The sequence below is a fragment of the Callorhinus ursinus genome, unplaced genomic scaffold (assembly GCF_003265705.2).
Source record: "Callorhinus ursinus isolate GAN/ISIS: 27379988/994484 unplaced genomic scaffold, GSC_fseal_2.0 scaffold26, whole genome shotgun sequence".
NCBI classification, from domain to species: Eukaryota; Metazoa; Chordata; class Mammalia; order Carnivora; family Otariidae; genus Callorhinus; species Callorhinus ursinus.
The window spans coordinates 20700642-20721094 of NW_027397088.1; the positions used below are offsets into that span (position 1 = coordinate 20700642).

General features: G+C 41.1%; 1 protein-coding gene and 1 pseudogene across 4 annotated transcripts in view; both read left to right on the forward strand.

The window, feature by feature from the left end:
- The window catches only part of CDKAL1 (CDKAL1 threonylcarbamoyladenosine tRNA methylthiotransferase), a 654884-nt gene that overhangs the window by 536830 nt on the left and 97601 nt on the right, over window positions 1–20453 (forward strand). For all 4 annotated transcript variants that reach the window (XM_073877631.1, XM_025891077.2, XM_073877633.1 and 1 more), the window contains one exon: window positions 639–701. In XM_073877631.1, the coding sequence (XP_073733732.1) occupies window positions 639–701 (63 nt within the window). The remainder of the gene's footprint in view (window positions 1–638; window positions 702–20453) is intronic.
- LOC112838271 (thioredoxin pseudogene) lies at window positions 13845–14366 on the forward strand (annotated as a pseudogene).

A 20453-nucleotide genomic window follows, 5' to 3' on the forward strand; every position in this document is an offset into this window, starting at 1 on the left:
TATATGAGGCTTATGTCATCATTATAGATATGCCCGTCTATGTCAGGTAAATTCCGTTATTCCTTAAGCAACTACGCATCAAGTGCATGTGAGACACCATGCAAGGCCCTTGGGCTACACAGCAGGGACAGAACAAAGGTAGCCTCAGGCAGACAGACCCGAGCTGTGACTAGGAAGCCAGGTGAAGGTGTATTGTTTAACTGGACGCACGTCAGTGCCCAGGTCAGAGTAATAGCAGTTGGTATTACAATGAAATTGCAAGTGTCCTAAGCGTGTTTGAGTTTTCTTTCTCTTCAGTTTAGTCTCTGAGTTATGTGTTTGAAAATAGGATTTTTGAGGATGATTAGTGTTTCAACTATGAAACCTCTAGGAAAAGGTCTCCTGGTTGGTCTGTGACAACGACCCACAAAGCCATCAAGTGGCTTTGATTTCTAATTGCAACCATGTATCCCAGATTGGCACTGTAGCCCCTCACTTTGCACAAGGAAGAATCTCGAAACAATATCTTAATGTAAGTGGGTAGGTAGACAGAGATATAGAAAGATAGATAGATAGATGGATAGACAGACATTTAGATACTGATGCACCTGTATATTTTTGCCACCCCTCAACTCACATGTTTGCATTTTCTTCCACAGAAAAAGCAAAGAACGAAAGATCTTTCCCAGGTATTCCATTCCTACAATCCGTATGATCACAAGGTAAGAGAAGCATATTATTCGTGTGTTGGATAGAAGTCTTTCTGAATGCAGGGCACAGTTCTCACCAGCAGACAGTGATTTTGAAGTATATTTTCCAATTACATTTATATTTCCATTTTAATTTGTCAGCTGTTTATCTCTTCTAAAGAAGTCAGAAAATCTTTATTTCTGAACTAAAATAATTATATCTTATTCACATTAAAACCCAGTTACACATTGTCACTGAAATCTCAAAGATGAGGTAGAGACAGATTTGCGGGTGTTGTTTACTTGGTTGGCTTTTTCTTTCCAAACACTGAAGTGATGAACTTGACTTTTGAATTCGTAAAGACAGTTGAGCTAGTAATTGCCAGCTCTTTGGTTTTCCATTGCTCCTGACAGAGTTATTTTCTCTAAATAAAATCCCTAACATTAGTATCTGAAATATCCACTGCCAAAAGTTTTGTCCCACGGAAGACCAAATAGTGCCATGACTCCCACATATTTTTCCCCCAGCTTTATAGACCCATGGCCAAGGTTGCTTCCTTTATACCCCACGCTCTTCACTGCCTGTGTTTGAAGAATTCCCAGACATCTTCTTACTTATAAGCATTCCACCATATATTTCTTAAAGATAAGAGCTCTTTAAAAAAACACACACACACACACTTCTAACTGTTTTTAAAGAAAATGCTCAACACCACATCATCATAGGGAAATATATTACAAGATTCCCAAGATTCGTGCACAACTTCTGTATCACGTAAGGTTCCAGTAAATCTGTTAATTCGAGGTGATTTCAGAAGCGAACAAAAAATGTGCACACTTGAAATGCTAATATAAACTTAAATCTTGATCTGTGAATTTACAAGGAGACATGTGGTGGGGATTTTTTAACTAGCCAAGATAAGTAGTGTGAAAACTATTTTCCTCAGTTGAGAATTACGGAGATGTCTGGATTCAGGAGGGAAAAACTGTGCCAGCTGTTCATAGAAGTTGAAAGATTTTCAATAGCTTCTAGTGTTTCTATAGTGACCAGTTGACTTTAAGCACCACCAATCTGTGAAAGAGGTGTTTGTGCATCGTGTGACCATGTCAATATACAGTACTAAAAATGATACCATTTCACGTTGCATTTTTCAAGTTAAACCAGTCCCCTTGCAGAATATGGCAATTTTTTTGAAAGAGATCGGGAAAGCCAGTAATGCCTGACAGTAGAGAGAGTGGCAGGTAGATAAGTAATATGCCAGCAAAGGGAAGGAGATGGGCTGGATTCCTGATAGGAGAGTTGCAGTTTTTCAGATGAAGCCATTTAATTAACATAAATGCAGCAGTGGCTAAAGTTAACACTCGGGAACAACAAAACGCTGTGACAAATCAAAGGTTTTGCCTGACTTGTCTAAATCTTGCCCACTTCTAACATTTTTATTCCCAGTTAAGGGAAATTCCATTATTCTTTTATTAGAACTCTTAATGGAACTTAGCCATTTGCCGCTTCTACGGGCTTCCTCTTCATATCCTCTGTGGCATTGTATCAAAGTTACCTCGGATTATTTTGGCTTCCCTTGTGAAGACTTCATTCCTTTGCAAATTAGTCACTGGGCAATGAGGAATTGAATATAAGTGCTAGATGGAGTTCCTTTTGATCTTTGCTTTAAGATCGGTAATAAATTATTGTAAAGAGCTAGACTGCTTGATGAGTGATTTTTGAAGTTCCAAAGGTTTGGCCTGTTGGCCTTCTGCTTCATTCTGCATGTGTCGGGACGGAAAAGGGGAAAGTTTCCAGGCAGCTACTGCCCCTTTCTCCAGCTCCATCCAGACATGTCTCACTGGGTCACTTTCAACCTTTTCTCCTGTTGATCAGTGTCCACGAAGACTAGCATCCCAGGGGCTGAGGAACGGACATTGCTTTCTCATTCTTAGAATATTCCTTTTATTCCCCCATAAATAAAATACAAGGGGGTTGTGATTCAACTTACTTTGTCATTTTAAGTACCCACTTATAGTCAAACAAATTAGCTTTCTAAGCAGATAGGTTTTAACATAGAATGTTTTGTAAGATGTGGTTAGAGCTGGCTTAAACATCTCATGCTCAGTGAGATTTCTGTAGTGATCTTTAGATTAAATATATACATACATTATAAATGAAAGCTTATATAAGGTAAAATATAGGCTGTCTGCAACTTGCTTTAAAAAAAGAATGCAAGGCAGGGAGTGGGTAGGATACAGTAAAATCAGACTGGCCATGTGTCGACGATTATTGAAACTGGATGATGAGTTTATGGGGGTTCATCATGCTATTCTGCATATTTTCTTTTCTTTTCTTTTCTTTTTTAACATGATGGAAATGTTCCTGGGAGTGAATGTTGTGGTATTCTTTTCCTCTCTAGCTAGATTCCTTTTACTGTTAATTTTTCCCTTGACGTAAATTTATACCAAAGAGGGAACACTCAGCATTTCAGTGGGTTCGTCATGCTGAGTAAACTCAGAAATGCAGCTCCTCTTCCAAAGTTGGCATAATTTCCCGGGACTTCATCCCAAATTATAGTGGGTCACTTAAATGATAGCCTGGCCTGCTAGAAACTGTTAAAATGGTGGTAATTACAAAGGATAGTACACCCGTTCTTTTCTCAGTGAGTCAGTTATGCTTGCTCTTCTCTCCTCCCCAACTCCCCCAACCCAGCCAAGATTGCTCCTGCCTGATCCCAGGCACCTGAGAGTCACCAGGTTAAACAAACGTGTTGTTTGAGTGAGGCCAGGTGCGTTTCTTAATCGTACTCTGAAGCCATTGTTTACGTTGTAAATGGTCAGTTGGGCTTCTCTTAAATGCTGTTGCAGAAAGCAAATAAAGCTTAGAGCAGAATGTGCACTCAGAATGAGTCTTAAGGAAAATACCTGATTTATTTTTTATACTCTAAGACAAATTTTGCTGGAGATGGGAAGAATTTCATTTTGGAGTGTTATCTCTGGTTCCATGACCATTAAAAAAAAAAAAAAAAAACTGTTTTCAGTTCTTATAATACAGACTTATAGAGAATGGCTTGACCAAAGCCAATTCCCATTTTTCTGTCCTAATAAAAGGGAACATTGGTAAAGAGAATCCAAAGCAGCAGGTAATTTGATTTTATTTTGTGCACTGTATGCTGTCCTCTGTTATTTTAATTAAACACATAATAAACATAGCTTGTAATTTCTGAAAACACATCATACTAACTACCAGGAAAGGTTACAGGTCCAGAGGTCTTCCATGTCACTAAAGTTGAATTTTTTCTTTGGATAAGTTATGGGTAAGTAGAGTAGGCTATAATTAGAACACTTTTTATTAAAACTCTGCTTATTAGCATGTGCTTTCTGTCTTTGGCCTGAAAGAAGTATTGCCATGCATATAAAAGATGTCTCTCTCTCCCCCCCGTCTCTGTTTCCTTCCTTCCCCCCTTTTTTTCTTTCTTGTTAGATTTTTATCAGAGTTACGTGTTCAGGGGGGGAAATCTCAGTTTATTGGCTAAATACAGATGTTTATAATCTGCTAACGTAGAAAGCTATTATAAAATATGAAAATGCTTGGAAGGAAAAAGTACACAATTCTGTTTCGGTCTGTAGTGGGCTTTAACATCTGCGTAGTTCCGTCTCTAAACACAGTTAATCTGCGTAACTTTATATATATTCCACCTTTAAAAGTGAGCCTTTAAAGGATTACTATTACAGGTTCTCTATTTTATGAAGTGGGCATCTCACGTTCTTTAGTGACTATTATTATTTCAATAATTTCCATTCATGGACATAAATGAATGGACACACGTGAGAAGAAACGTTATTGTGAAACCATGTTGGTGGAATAAGCTTTTTTCCTGTCTTTTTTTTTTTTTTTTGGTGACTAGTGTTATTTTCAGAATTTTTCTACAGACACAGACATACATCAGCTAAACTATAAACAAATTCATATGTGCCCCCCCCCCCCAAAACGCCTGTGTATGGATATGCTTGATGAGTCAGCGTAGGAGCAGAGTGAAAACAAACATTAGTGCTTTACACAGCCAGAGGCCCTTTGTGCAGGAGTTGCTGCCGTCTGGTACCTGGCTCGGAGTCCGCCAGCCCGCCAGCCCGCCAGTCAGGACCCAGCCTGTCCACTTCCTCGTTTCATTCTCTCTCCCCACAGCGTTACTTCTTCAAGGCCCCCATCCACATGCAGTCCACTTTTAAAAAGACTGTTTCTAACAAACAGACGTGTCTGGTTTCCCAAAAAAATAGTCAACCCTAGCAGCAGTTACAGAGAGGGTGGTTATGGCTTCAAGAAGCCAGAGATCCATTAAAAAGTGGCGGCATACTAAAATGAAGGCAAGGACGAAGCCATGAGGGCAGTAAGTCATTAACAAAGGAACTGCCCAAGTGCAGCTGGCCCAGGACCACTTAATTTGGACCCAAATACCCAGAGATCCCTACACATTTTAGTAGTCCCGGAGTAAAATAATTGGGCCTAAATTACAGCAAGAAGCAGATGTTTTAGAATAGTAGAGACCGTCTATGGTCTGTTTTTAGAAATATTGCTATTTTAAGGATAGATGTTATTTATCTTGAAAAACTCTTAGGAATAGCTGGTTTTTTAAGGTTGGATGCATGAAGTGTCGTTATAGAACGTGGTTTAATAACAGAGAAAGAGTAAGAGTGCTTGAGCATGTGCTGGTAGTTGGGTAAAGGACCCAAAAAATGTGTGCGAGCAGAAAAAAAATGAGGAGAGAATCCATATTCCCCCAAATTACTTATTTATATAATTAGATACGGTAAAAATAATAACGTATATGATATTTTTATCTTAAAGAGTACACTAGGCATAACTTGAGTAGAAGAATTGGAAGTGATGTATCAGTACAGTGCATTTTTAAGTGCAATATTAAATATACAAAAAATGCTGATACGTATTTGCATAACCCACACTTCCTAAGACTACCTTAAGCACTGCTATTAATACAAACACATCTGGGAATTCATGCCTACCAGTGCACAGTGAAATATGATTTAATAAAAAAAATGTAAAAAATACTGTCTGTGGCTTCATGTGGACAGAAGCACACAGCAAAAGTTTATTTTAAAAGTCTCAGGGAAGGGGCTTCTGGGTGGCTCAGTCATTAAGCGTCTGCCTCTGGCTCAGGTCATGGTTCCAGGGTCCTGGGATCGAGCCCCACGTCGGGCTCCCTGCTCCGCCGGGAATCTGCTTCTCCCTCTCTCTCTGCTGTTCCCAGTGCTTGTGTTCTCTCGCTCTGTCAAATAAATAAATAAAATCTTTTAAAAAAATCTAAAAAAAAAGTCTCGGGGGAAAAAAAGTCTTGGGTTATACCACCATCCTTCCTTCCCTGAGAGACCGTTCGTCCCTGTGGCATCAGGTTTCGTAAATACATAGGTCCTACCTGGAGCGAAAGGGGCCATTTCACCTTAGAAATACAGTATTGATATACGTTTCTCCATTAATCAGATTTGTCTAGTGATTTAAGATAACACAAGTCACGTTGCCTGGCATTTTCTGTTTGAAGAGTAATGGCCATGTGACTCTGTCCCAGGGCAGCCACGGTTTTGTCAAGCCTTCATTATCCCCTGTGCTTTGGGGAACATAATGTCGCAACAGAGTGCTTTGAGTGGTTCTTCTCGAGAGGGAGATTGAATTTGGATCCCTGCCTGCTGGCCCTATTGAGCTTCGAGCTATCTGCTGTCTGGAAATAGCATATTCGGTTTTTAATGGATACAGCACTCTATGATAGCCAGATTTGCACGGCACGTGTGGATAAAGAAACAAGTTACTGATTTGGCATGTTTATGCCATGCTTGACGCAGTTCCCCACAGCAGCCCGTCCAAAGCCATTTGTGCACCTCACTCCATTCCCCATCTTTGGCAAAGACTAAAAAATGTTTAAAAAGTAATTTTAGGGATGTTGCTAAATATCAGGAACAATTGGATAAATGTCCTCTTGATTGAGTTGCCTTATTGTTGTAACACATGTCATCCTAAAACCACACTCAGGGTATGGCCTCAAAGCACGGGGAAGTGAGTACTTCTGTAAATAGTAAACCCGTGTTCACGGGCCCCATGAACTCTAAAAGCCAAATGACTAACTCAGCCTCAAAATAAAGGACGTGACTAAAGCGCTCCCTTCGCATAAAATCTGTGCTCACATTTGTTAAAATGTCTTTCCTCTCAAGGTGATCATATAATTATTACAAAGATGCAGACATGGTTCAGCTGTGTTTTACTTCAATAGCAAATGCGTCTAGCTACCCTTTTGCTTCCTGATCTGTGCCAACCTGACCCAAAGGCATTTTCTTCATTTTTAACCCTCCTCAGCTGGTGATTCAGGTGGACTAACTCATCATGTTTCCTTGAGCCTACCTTTGCCACTGTATCTATGTATTTTACTCTTTTCCTTCTAAAATGGCATTGGTCTAAAACCCAAACATTTTTTTTACACGTTAATATTGTGACTGTAACTGCAAGGATGGGGGTATGGAAGCATGCGGAAATGGCACAGATAGATACCCCAGAGCCTGGTGGATACCAGCATTCTGCTTTGCCAGTCACCCTGAGGACTGACAAAGACAATGGAATCTGAGTGGACCTATCATTATTATTATTATTATTATTATTATTATTATTCAGCTATTTGGTGCACACCATGTAACTGGCACTATCCTCAAAGCTTGACATAAGTGCATAACTCATTTACTCTTCATACTGACCCTGTGAGAACTCGGATTGTCCCCTGTTTTGCAGATGAGCAAACGGACACGGAGAGATTCTGTGACTGCTCAGGGTCACACAGCTAGTAAGTTACAGAGCAGTTTCGCTCCAGAGTCCAGACTCATCAGCCCCGTGCCATGAGTAGCTAAAAAGCCACAGTGTAAGATGCTCTAATAAAAGGTGGGTTGATAGCTTAAGCTCAGGGTCGAAGTGGACCTCTTCCCCCGCCTCTCTCTCCCCCACTTCCGAGTCGAAATTTACATAGGTAAACTCTAGGTGGAAAGAGGTGTGAGAAGGAATAAAAGGGGCAGAAGACAGAAGTAGGGGAAGAGCGTTGAGGACTCCATTGAATGGCCTCCTGGTAAAGCAGACAGTAAAGCAGCCAAGCGGACCCTAAAAACCACCACCCTCACCTCCTTTCTCCCCGTCCTTGCTGACTGATTCACCATCAGCCTGGGGCGAAGATATCTTGAATAAAGCCGGATGTCGGGGCAAATATCAAATATCAGGCTGGTCCAGTGCTCTGTTCATCAGAGAGCCCTGTCCAACTTGCTCTCTTCCTGGGCTCCTCCCTGGGGGGTGGGGGCCGGGCGGGTTAGAGCCACAGCCCAGGGCTTCCCGCCAAAGGATTGAATTCTTTAGGACCAACACAGTAGGAGGTGTCCAAGCCAGAGAAATAGGGTAAGTCAGGGTCTAAGTCACTGGGAAAGGTTGAGGAGAAAATCATCTGAAACCATGACACATGGACATAGGAAAAGGCCAGCAGGGCAGCTTAGAAGCAGGTAGGGTGACGTCCTGTGCGGGTTATCTGGACCCCAGCCAGCACTTGTGACTTCCTGTTATGGGTAGGCGGGGTCATGATGCAGAAAATGGGCAGTTTCCCAGATCCCAGGGTAAGAATGTCGCATTTAGTAGATTACTGTCTCCCCTCCACCTCTCCACCCAAGCGCTCTCAGGAATCTTAGTAATAGGGGAAGAAACAAAGTTCATAATGAAATCCTTTGCCAACATGCAGCATATAAAAGTACTGATAAAAAATAATCAAAAGAAAGTCTACATAGGTATGGCAGTTACTGTGTTCAGGTTATTTATCAAACCTAAAGGAATCACCGTTTTTGCTGCCATTGGTTGTACGCTCCCTCCACGAAATTCACCAGCGTCGGGAAGAAGTGAGCCAAGGGCAGGGAGAGGGACGGCCCCCAAGTGCTCGAGCGCGACTACAGCCGCCCCAGGCTTGCCCGCCACTCTTCCACCAGTCTCCCCGCTGGTGCTCCGCCATCAGTCTCTGCACCCTGTCCCAACCCTGTCCGTGTCTCATCACTGCTGTGCACGGCCACTTACCAGCCTTTCCCGCCCCCACTGGGACACGATCCACTTGATACGTTAGGGTTGCCAGGATTAGCAAATAAAAATACAGCATACCCAGTTAAATTTGAATTTCAGATAAACAGCATTTTTTTAATATAGATTGTGTCCCATGCAGTAAGTGGAACATAGTTATACTAAAAATTTATTCATCAAAAATTCATATACAACTAGGTGTTCTCTTTTTATCTGGCAACCCAGGCTGCACGGGGATGACATATTTCACTTTGGCAAATTGAGACAGAAAGGTGAAAAGAAAAGAAAATCCAAAATGGAATGAAATCTTTAAAAATGATTTTAAAACCTCCTCTGCATTTGGTGCGAAGGACGTGAGAATGTTTGTTCCTATCCCTCATCTCATCCCTATTTCTATAACGTGCCTGGCCTCTTCTCAAAGGCTGACACATATGTCAGATATTTTAATTAGGAAGATAGATTGAGGTGCCTGGGTGGCTCGGTCGTTAAGCGTCTGCCTTCGGCTCAGGTCATGATCTCGAGCCCCGCGTCGGGCTCCCTGCTCGGCGGGGAGCCTGCTTCTCCCTCTGCCTCTGCCTCTCCTCCCTGCTCATTTTCTCTTTCTCTCTCTCTCCCCCAAATAAATAAATAAAATCTTAAAAAAAGAAAAACTAGAACCTACCAGAGGGGAGCTGGGTGGGGGATGGGAGAAATAGGTGATGGGGACTAAGGAGGGTACTTATGATGAGCACCGGTGATATTGGCAAGGGTTGAGTCACTATACCTGAAGCTAGTATTACAGTGTATGTTATCCAACTGGAATTTAAATAAACACTTAAATAAAAAAAGGATAAGGGGCACCTGGGTGGCTCAGTCGTTGAGCGTCTGCCTTCGGCCCAGGTCATGGTCCCAGGGTCCTGGGATCGAGCCCCGCGTCGGGCTCCCTGCTCCTTGGGAAGCCTGCTTCTCCCTCTCCCGCTCCCCCTGCTTGTGTTCCCTCTCTCGCTGTGTCTCTCTGTGAAATAAATAAAATCTTAAAAGAAAAAAGAAGATAAAACAACTTGCTCATTTGACCCTAGTTCTCTAAAACCTTATAACAACATTTTACCCTGGGAAATCTGTCTGGAAAATTGCTTGGAAGACACAAACAGAAGTTAAATTAAAACCTACCAATACCTTATTTTCAAGGAATAAGAATTTTCATTTCCCCTCTGAAAAGCACACTTTGTTTCTCGGCAATATATTTTATCATAAAATATAATTAATGACTTCTTCGTAGCCGAAGTTATTTCTATTGAGATGTGCCGAGAAACATTAATGCTAGTGATGCTCACAGCAAGTAATGTAGGCAGTCACTAGAGAAATGAGGAAGCTAGTTCTGCTTTTTTTTTCTCTCTCTCTCTCTCTTTAGCTCTACTGCTCAAGTTTTAAGACTGTCAAGAGTCCTGTGATTGGTGGAGTGTGGGTTGATGCTGTTTGCGGAATGGGCTCCCCAGGCCTGGCCTGTGTCTTCCTCAGCACATTATTAACAATGGCTGAAGGGCCCCAGTCTGTGCGCCCCCTCCTGTGATTACCAGCCTGCCATACAGAGTCTGACTTGCACAATTTCCAGAGTTCTGTTGACCAAAAATAGTGAAGTGCAAGTATTTCCACGGGCCAATAATTCATTCTCTCGAGGGTTTTTGCGCAAGATTAAGAAGCTGGGATTACAGATAGCATCTGTGGTGCTTTTTTAGCGTACACGTTAACGCTCTTCTGTTGAAATTGGAAAACTGGAATTTTAGCATCTGGAGAAAAAAAAAGTTAACTAGCTTCTTCTAATGACTGTTAATATTTTCCGTTATTCAACACTACCTTTGGGTGCCTTTCAGAATTCCGGAGATATTTTAAATGCACACGCGTCGAATAGAAATAAAAGAGTTTTAAAAACTCAAGTTCTTTTTAATTTAGCTCCGTTAATATGTGGAACACACATGGGTAAGAAAGGAGACCATCCCATTTTTAATTACTGTAAAGTATAATAATCCAGCGACTGTGCATAAAACAAATCTCTAATTCACTTTAAGATATTTTCTTTTGAAGGGGGATGATTTTCAAGCTGCCTTGTTTCTCTTTACTCCTCACTTTTTATTTCTTATCAACGCTTTCCTTTTCCGATTTGATTTAAAATTTTAAGTTGTTGCCGGTTAAGGTTTCATTTGACCTTTGCCCCCGCCCCCACCCCCAGGGGTTCTTACACTCTCCTGTTGTTGTCGGATGTCTCTAGGTGCAAGCTGATTATCTTCCCCTATCTATTCTGTGCATTCGTATTTTCTTACTATTCCACTTTTGCATTTCTCCACCCAGTTTCTTAGATACTCTTACCTTTTGCCCTCCATAATGTTTCCCCTTGGGACCTGCAGCATGGTGCGTCCTGGTACTTTCCTTCTACCGGAGCTAGTCATTGGCACCTCAGCAACTGCTGTCCGCCCCCCACCCTACTGCCTTAGACCCTAGAGCTGGGAGCATCTCCAGAGCTCGTGCAGTCCCACCTTGCCCCCATCCCATCTCTACTGTGTGGGTGAGGAGCAGCTTCCTTTGTCCTGTTGAGTTCATCCTTCAGAACCCAGTTTAATTTCCCCTTCTTTGCATCTTCTCTGACACCCACAAAAAACTGTTCTCACACCATCACTCTGACGTGCAAATGCCTTTATTACTTGCCTTGTCATGCTCTTAGAATTCCGTTCTACTCAGTAAACGCGAGTTGTTCCCTGGGGGACAGGTGCAGTAATGGGGATAAGAGGCCCCTAATCCAATGGGGCGGTAGAGGGGGACAGCAACAAATAGTGCATTTAACTATGTTGCTCTGGTAGGTATTTATGATTGGCATGACTATCCCACCCTACTACACTGTGGGTGTTTTCAGGACAGAGATCATATCTTGCTTTTTTTTCCCCCTCTTCAAGAAAAGACCCTGAATTATGGACTAGAATTTAATGTGTTGTATATATGAAGTGTACTTTACTTTTCTTTTGATCTGCGTACCATAACTATACAAAAGCACTTTTCCATCAGCCCACAGAAAATACAGGGTTAAAACCCAGTCTCTTAATTCCCCGTTTGTAGCCCTGCCCACATCAGTGCACACTGGAATGTTCCAGGAGTAATGGCCAAGCTGTGGGAGCAGGTACTAAGTTTGTTCTTGGTTTTTAATTATAAAGTCAGTAACAGGATGCTTAATACTGTATTCAGAGAAAGCCTCCTCCTAACCCTTACAGACCCTTGTTCACTTCTCCAGAAGCAACCACTGTTTCTAGTTTTATGTGTAGATTTCTAGGGTTATTTTTACCTATATAAGCACGTGCCTACCTCTGTGGTTTTATTTAGACACTTGCTTTTTTAATTCAAATGTTAACATAGCTACAAATTCTTACGTTTCTTTTTTCATATGATAGCATATCTTGGAGATAATTTCAACCCATACATAAAGAGCTACCTCGTTCCTTTTTAAAAAGTAAATGGATATATTCTGTACCAGATGTTGACCATATCTAACTAGAGTCTTACTGATGGATCTTCGGGTGGCTTCTGATCTTTTAATCCTACAGGTAGTGCTACAGGTAGTGCTGCATAATCTCAGAAATGGGTCCTTTCATGTGTGTATAAGTATCAACTGTATGATAAATTTCTAGAAGTAGAATGGCTGTATCATAGGTGACTGCATTTTAAATCCTAAGGATCGCAAGTTACCCACTAAACAAGGTGTTTCAGAGGTAAAACAGGGTTTCCTCACACCCTCCCCTACACACTATGTCAACTAAGTTTTAATATCCTCTCCTCTGAGTCACAAACAAAGAATAATTTGGTCTTTGATTTTATATCGCTACCTCGACCTTGCCTTGCTGTGTGACCTTGCCAAGATACTTAACGTTTTCTTTACCTCTGTTTCCTCTGTAAAATGAGAATAATGCTGTATTTCATAGACTCTAAAACACTATTAATTACAAGTCTTGCCATTAATTTGTGTAACACTAAGGAACGAAAGAGCATTACTCATTATAATGTTGAGACACTGTTGATTAGAAGACACTTCTCAAACTGAGAGATGCTAAAATGTCTAGAAATGTGCATTTTAGAATTAGCGAAACTTGCTAGTACCTGCTTTATAGGACCATCATAAGGGTGAAATGGAAGGCTTCTAGAAGAGTATCCAGTGCATAATAAGTGCTCAGTGAAATGACCATTCTTGTTCTTATAGTAGAATTACAGTAATTAAGACAGCCTCACCACTAGTATCCAGCACATAGTACATCCTCAGTAACTGATCCTGTTATCATTATTATTAATGCAAATTTATAGTTATTAGGAAACAAGTGGGATTTTGTCTGTTTTATTGAATACTTTTTCTTCAACACCTAAAACAGGGCTTGGCATATGGAAAGCGCTCTATAAATATTTGTTGACTGAAGAAATTAATCTAGTTCTTCCTCCAAAACTTCAGTAGAAATATATGTAGAAATCTTAATTTTTCCTGAGTAGCAGGTGCAGTGGCTGCTGATCTCAGGGTTCTGTGGTCTTTAACTTTCCTCTCCTTGCCCCGTACTCACCCAAACTTCCAGACCTCATCGCAAACCACATGATTTCATATAAAAAAAACAAAAAAAACAAAAAAAAACCCTAGTCCTATGGAGCTCGGTGTAAACATTTAAAAACCAAAATTTTGGGCGCCTGGGTGGCTCAGTTGGTTAAGCTTCAGCCTTCAGCTCAGGTCATGATCAGCTCAGGTCATGATCCCAGGGTCCTTGGATGGAGTCCTGCATCGGGCTCCCTGCTCAGTGGGGAGCCTGCTTCTCCCTCTGACCCTACCCCATCTCATGTGCTCTCTCTGTCTCTCATTCTGTCTCTCTCAAATAAATAAATAAAATCTTTTAAAAAATAAAAAAAATAAAAACCAATCTTTTATTTATAAAATCAAAAACTTTGAATAGAAGGGAATCTTCAGGATATTATTGGTATAATTTTTTTTCCTAAACCCTAGTCAAAGTGCATTTCATAATCTGTACAGGTTCCTAATGAGCATCTGATAAGATTTGTGTAAGTCCTGCATTTTAGAGTTTGCCTTTTAAAAATACAATACAGAAGCTCTGTCCGGCGTTTTGGATCCACTTTTGTCGGTCCTTACGGTTGCTTGTCAGACCCCAGCCGCCAAAATGGTAAAGCAGATTGAGAGCGAGTATGCTTTTCAGGAAGCCTTGAACAGTGCAGGGGATAAACTTGTACTAGTTGACTTCTCAGCCACGTGGTGTGGGCCTTGAAAAATGATCAAGCCTTTCTTTCATTCCCTCTCTGAGAGGTATTCCAACGTGGTGTTTCTTGAAGTAGACGTGGATGACTGTCAGGATGTTGCGTCAGAGTGTGAAGTCAAATGCATGCCGACCTTCCAGTTTTTTAAAAAGGGACAGAAGGTGGGTGAATTTTCTGGAGCTAATAAGGAAAAACTTCAAGCCACCGTAAATGAATTAATCTAATTATGTTTTCTGAAAATATAACCAGCCCTTGGCCTTTGAAAACTTGTATTTTTTTTTATTTACAAAAAGGAAAGATCAAGTATGAAGACTCTATACCCAACTTCCATCTGATTATAAGTGACAATAAAATATTAATTCTACCCTTTTTAAAAAAAATACAATATATTCTTTTTACAACTGATCTATCCAACACTAGATTAGAAATATGAAGAAGTAGAAATAGAAGAATGCACATTTCTTTATGCATTCTCTACAGAAAGAATAAAGAAGTAAGACCTTTTATTTTGAAAGTACCATATATTTTTTTAGTTGAACCATATATTTTTTAGTTGAACCTGAGCTCTTATGGGAAGCCTTTTCTTCTTCTTCCTGGCTACACAGATGTGGACTTTATAGTAAAGTCTTCAGTGTTACATGAAGTATATATCCTTTACATTCTGCTTTTTGAATTTTAGTATTTTCTCATTTCAGACTGATTGATTCGATAGACTTTGCCTTATTTAACTTACAGGTATTAGAATATTTTCATGCAGCATAGGTCTGTTTTGACCTTCCAGAATTTAAAATGTAATATTGATTTAGTAACTAAAAAGGAAGATGTGAAATACAGACTTTGAGTATGTGTTCTAATAAGTACTTGTATGTACATATATGTGTATTATATAAAAGTATGCAGATAGAGATGCACACTGTATCTAAAATATAATCAGCTAATACCAAGATTAGCTGGCATAACCTAATTCTCCACAAATAGCCCATGTTTTCTGGCTGATGTTATTTTCCCAACCTTCTTACTAGCCTTAAAATTCTTTGAATGGTTTCAAGTGTACTCAGAAATTAAATGTGAATGCTTTTACCTTGCATTTAGTTGATAGTGTTCGAGTCAGAGTCTTGTTGAAAACTCAACCTAGGTGCTAAATCAATATAGCACATCCCTGCTCTGGGGCCCGCTGTGGAAGGAAGCGAAGCCCTCTTGCTCTCGTGCGAGCATCGTTATGTGGAGGAAGGTCACTCCCACACGTTCTAGAAGTCCACTTTTATCACAGACCCATCTGCTGATGTGTTTATTCTGAGCTCACAGTCGCTCACCTTTCACTTACTTGAAGAAGATAAGGTCAAAACCTGAAAATTTGCTCAAAGAAAAACAGAGGCAAACATAATCTCTCCTACTGGAATACTGTCACAATCTGCAGTGAGGTTTAGAACCACAGACTGAAATGGCTGCTGAGCGATCACCAAGTGTGTGCCCCCGAAAGGTCAGCAGCTGCTGACACTCAGGCCTATCAGTGATAGATAGACCTCTGCCTCTCTGCCTCATTGGTGACTCAGCATCCCCTTTTGGCACTTGAAAGGCTTGAGCGTTCACCAGTTTTCACTTTCGTTATAACACGCAGAAGCACTCCTTTTTAAATAAAGACAAATGGTTTTAACTCATGCATGAAAAAACTTTTTCAAATGAAGTATTCATAATAACAGATCTTGAATATGGAACAGACATGCATTTAAAGCTTCCCTCAGGGATGGTGGAAACACTTACCTGGGTATATTTATTTCATAATATTCAGAGAGTAAGTTCATGCGGTAATAATGCATCTTAGAGTATTGATCTCCACCGGGCCTTTTCTTCACCTTCTTGGCCTCTCCCTCCAGACTTCCTTGCATTGCTCTTTCCTCGAGCCCATGCACCCCAGGGTTCTGTTCCTTGAGCACGCACCGCTGGCCCCATGCACCCAGGCATACGTGCCCCAGACTCTGGGGCGTTTCCTTTTTGGTGGTGCCTCGGCCGTGTGGACTATGTGCAGGGCTGACCTGATCCTCTCTCTCTCTACGTGCTCTGTGTTTACTACCTTGACGTACATTAACGCATCTTTCCGCCTACTTAGCCACAAACCGCAGTGGCATCCTAGACTTCTCCCTCTCCCTTCACCCACTACTCTTGGCTGGTCACATTTTTCCAAATCTGCGCTGTGATTCATCTAGGTAAGACCTCATCCCCTTTGCTATTGCCTCTGGGCAGGCCTTTGGCAATTGGCTGCTGGATTTCTTCATCTACCTCAGACCGACTTCCCCCTTTCCACCCTCACTGTCCTCCCAAACCCCAGTCCCTTCTCTCCCTGCTCTCCTGGGAATATTTATAAAATGCCAAGCACGTCGTGTTAAGCCCGTGTGTAAAATACTTTCCAAGCCGTCAGTCACTTACAGAAGAAAAGCCCCAGCACGATGCCTAAGGCCCTTGATGGCTGGTAGCTCCTTCCCTTGTACCTTGTACTCCAGCCTTACCAAGTGATATGCCTTCCCCAAATACCCCACACTCAGAGGCTCTATTTTCCGTGTCTGTGTTCGGGCTGCTTCCTCGCTCTCGAACCTGCTGTTACTTCCTTCACCTGCCTCATCTCTTCCCTTCAGAACGCAAAGCCAGCCGTGTCCTTAGGAAGCCCTCCCTGTCGCCTCCTCCCCGCCTGCCCCAGGGTGAGGCGCCCCTTCAGTGTGCTCCCCCAGCCTCCTTGTCCACCTGTCTCCCCTGGACGACTGTGGACTTTTGGAGGACAGGCATTGTGTTAGTAGGGTCTGAGGCCCTGAAGGACCAGTGTGGTGGCTGACACATAGTAGGTGTTCAAGAAAAGGTAATTTAAAGAAGGTGGTATTTTTCCAAGGTCTGATTGCCTCTCACACAGGTCCTCTGGAATATTCATTTCTGAAGCATCTTCAGTATTCCGTGCACACAGGGTAAATTAGAAAGCTTCTGTGAACAAGCAGTGGTTCCACTGGATTTCCATATTTCATATTTAAAAGACATCTTTTCTATTCCCAGTTATGTTCCATTTATATAAAATGAAGGAGAATGCTTTGAAAGCAGGATGTGCTTTCTGCTGCAGCTATATGAGGAATGTGTACAAGCTCCTCATAATGGAGCGATGCCCCGTCTAATACCACAGGTTCACAAACTTAATGGCACATTAGGATCACCTGGGGTGCTTTAAAATATACGAATGCTTGGGTCCCACATGTCTGCACAACTTGTGTATGTGTGTGTGTGTGCCCATGTGACGTTGCTTCCAAATGCTCTAAATGAGATTATGCTAATTGGCGTCATTATAAAGTCGTGCATTGCCATCTCAGCTGAGCCCTCGATCATAATCCGTTTTGCATCTGCACTCAGCTCCTTTTCCCATTTCTCCTGGCACTTGCTCTAAACATTTATCACTCTCCTACCACATCCCCACCTGTACTGTGTGTGCGTGTGTGCCCCCTGTGAATTGGTCTTCTGTTTATATAGCTCAAACAGCAGACCTGAGTATATATACCCTTCTGAAATTCTAGTTTTCCCCACATTGTACTTAATCTGATAATGTGACATAGCACTAAGGATCCTAATTGACTTATTGGATATTTTATTTAGAGCTATGTTGTGAATAACGCAACTCATGCTGGCTTCAACAGAGAGATAATTTATAATTTATTGGCTTCCTTAATTAAAATGTCGAGAGATAGATTTTGCATTAAACAAGGCTTGATTCAGAACTCAGAGGGAGTCACCGCCAGCAATCTTTGCTATATCACTTGGCAGTCTGATCTATCAGCTATTCTCAGGCTCACCTCCTTAGAGTTAGCAAAGTGGCTGCTTAGCACCGTGCATTGCACCTCATGCCACCAAGATAGAGGAGAGAGCAGGCCACTGTCCTGGGAGATCCAGCTAAAGTCCCATCAGCCTGACTGATATGCGTTGTGTGCACATCCCTGAGTTTGAAGTTAATGTGTTGGTTGATTTAAGCCAGCCAGGATTCTCACCCCAGTAACCAGGGGTGCAATTAACCACTTAAGCCACATTGACCACACACGTGAAGGAGGAAGGGGCAGGAGCGAATTCCCCAAGGAGTGAAGAATGAATACAGAAAAAGCAACAATGAATCTTCACAGTAATATAAATTATATCTATCCCTAAGGGTTTCATCAACATTTGAACAAGATACTTTTAATCTGAAGTGTCATGCATACATGTATAGTGAAATTGTTCGGTCATATCGGACCATTTTGAATTTCTAGTGAAGTGAATGCAAAAATATAGTTATATGTTTTTTAAGCAACATATTTTTATAAACAATGTAAGAAATCACTCTTTGTCATTGACTTTGTGAATTTATTTATTTATTTTTTTTACAAGAATAAAACTCCACTAAATATTAGAAGTATGGTAAATAGAGTCTGAAGAATTGACTTCCAGTTGACGTTTTGTCACTTGACTTTGGAGAAATTATTTTCTCTAATCACTAGTTTTGTTATCTGCCAGTTGCAGATATAAGTAATACCTGTCTTATCTGACAGTCATTGTATCAAATGCGATAATGTATGTTAAAGCATGTAATAAAAAGGCACAGCACAGTTAATTGTTATCTATTATTTCACTATCTCACGAGGTTGACTTTACCTGGCCAAAGAAAATATCATTATAATCAAAATGTAATTCTGTTTTACTAACACATTGCCTTTATTACTGAGAACCTGTTTTGTTTTTATTTTTGTTCTTGTCCTAAGCCTCCGAGTAGTTTATAAAAGCATATAATACTATATCTTCGGGCAAAATAGGAAGAACGGTGTTGTTCACCCACAAAATCTGAGTCATTGCTGCAGTTGAGAATAAAAGCCAGGGCTTCTGGGGAGCAAAAGCGAAGAGATAAACAGCCAAGTGCACAGCTTTCGTTTTGTAATAACGGAAAGTGTATCATTCAAGAGGAGTGACAACCTTTTCTTAAGGCAAATTTCTAAATAGAATGTGTCCCATCCATCTTGCTGTTAAGGGGCATTGAACAGCATAATGGACCACCGTACCATAAAATTTACAAAACCCAGTAAGCTCTGAAGCTGTCTTGGACAGTTTTCAATAGAGAAGCACTCCAGCCTGGGTTTCAATCTGCCATTTATTCACTATGTAACGTAGACAATTTGCTTCACTTCTTTGAGCTAATCTCTAAAATGGAGATTTTAAAAAGTAGTACCTACCCTATGGGGTTATTAGAAGGAAGGAAAAAAGAGAATGTATGTGGGAGAGATGGGTATAGTGCTCTGAATGTAGTAAGTGCTTAATAAATTTTAGTGCTATAATTATCTTTACAACCTCCATCAGTAAACATTTGTTGTTATCATTAGATATAAAAGACTCTTAGCAGTGAAGTGACTTTATTGTAATTAAAGCATGCCCGTGATCGGATACTAGAACGTCCCACCAGGGTCCCTCAACTGGATAAGAATCTAACCGGCTGGAGATCTAAAGGAGAAAAATGAAAATCTTGTCCGGGTTCTCTCTGTGAGCTGATTAACTTGAAAGTCATTTTAGAATAGCACTGAGGCAGTTTAAGATACCATTAGCAGGGAGAAGCCTATGGTGGGAAGGGTCAGAAAGCTAACTAACGTGTGTGAACCCTATAATTCACACTTTCACTGACAAGACCTGCGCCTTACAATCTGCTCAGGTGTGTGTCGTCTCGTCAGTGTCCCATAGCCCAATTGACATGGCCCGGCATTCCCGTACAGCCACAGTGATGTCCTGCGGGATGCCGTCTCTCAGTTGTACCTCTCACTTACCTCCCTCCCTCCAACACCTCCCCCCAAATAAGAAAGGACAGGGAAAAAACACAGAACGATAGTACTGATCACTGTAGATATAACCCCAAATAAGATGACCTGATGTGTGCCAATATATTGGTAATAGGTGGAGTTTTATGTTTGTCCCTTAAATAGTCAAAGTAATAGGGTATATGTTTAGAACCACTGAATGTTAGCACCAGGAGGAATTGTAAGGTCAGCTTAATACAGTGCTGCCTTTTTTTCTTCCTTCCTCATTGAGATATGGAAACCAAGGCCCACAGGAGTTAAATAGCATAGGCAGCTGTCTAATAATAAAACTGTACCTTAAAATCCGATTTGCTCCTTCCTCATCTCCTAGGCTTTTCACTTCACCGCAAGATGTTTCTTTGGGTTTTTGATCATTGTTGTTTGTTTTTGTTTGTGGCTAGTGTTGATTTTCAATATTTGCATTCTGCAGAATGAAACTCCTTTTATTTCCAGTTATTCTGCAATTCAGAACTCCAGTGCATTCCATCTGTTGGCAAACTGGACTTAACATTTGAAGCCCCTGAGGTTGATTTAAACTGGATTTGCTCAATGAAATGTGAATTTCTAGCTTACTTGGCTTTTATCAGAGGCCAGGCGTCCAGATCAGAGAAG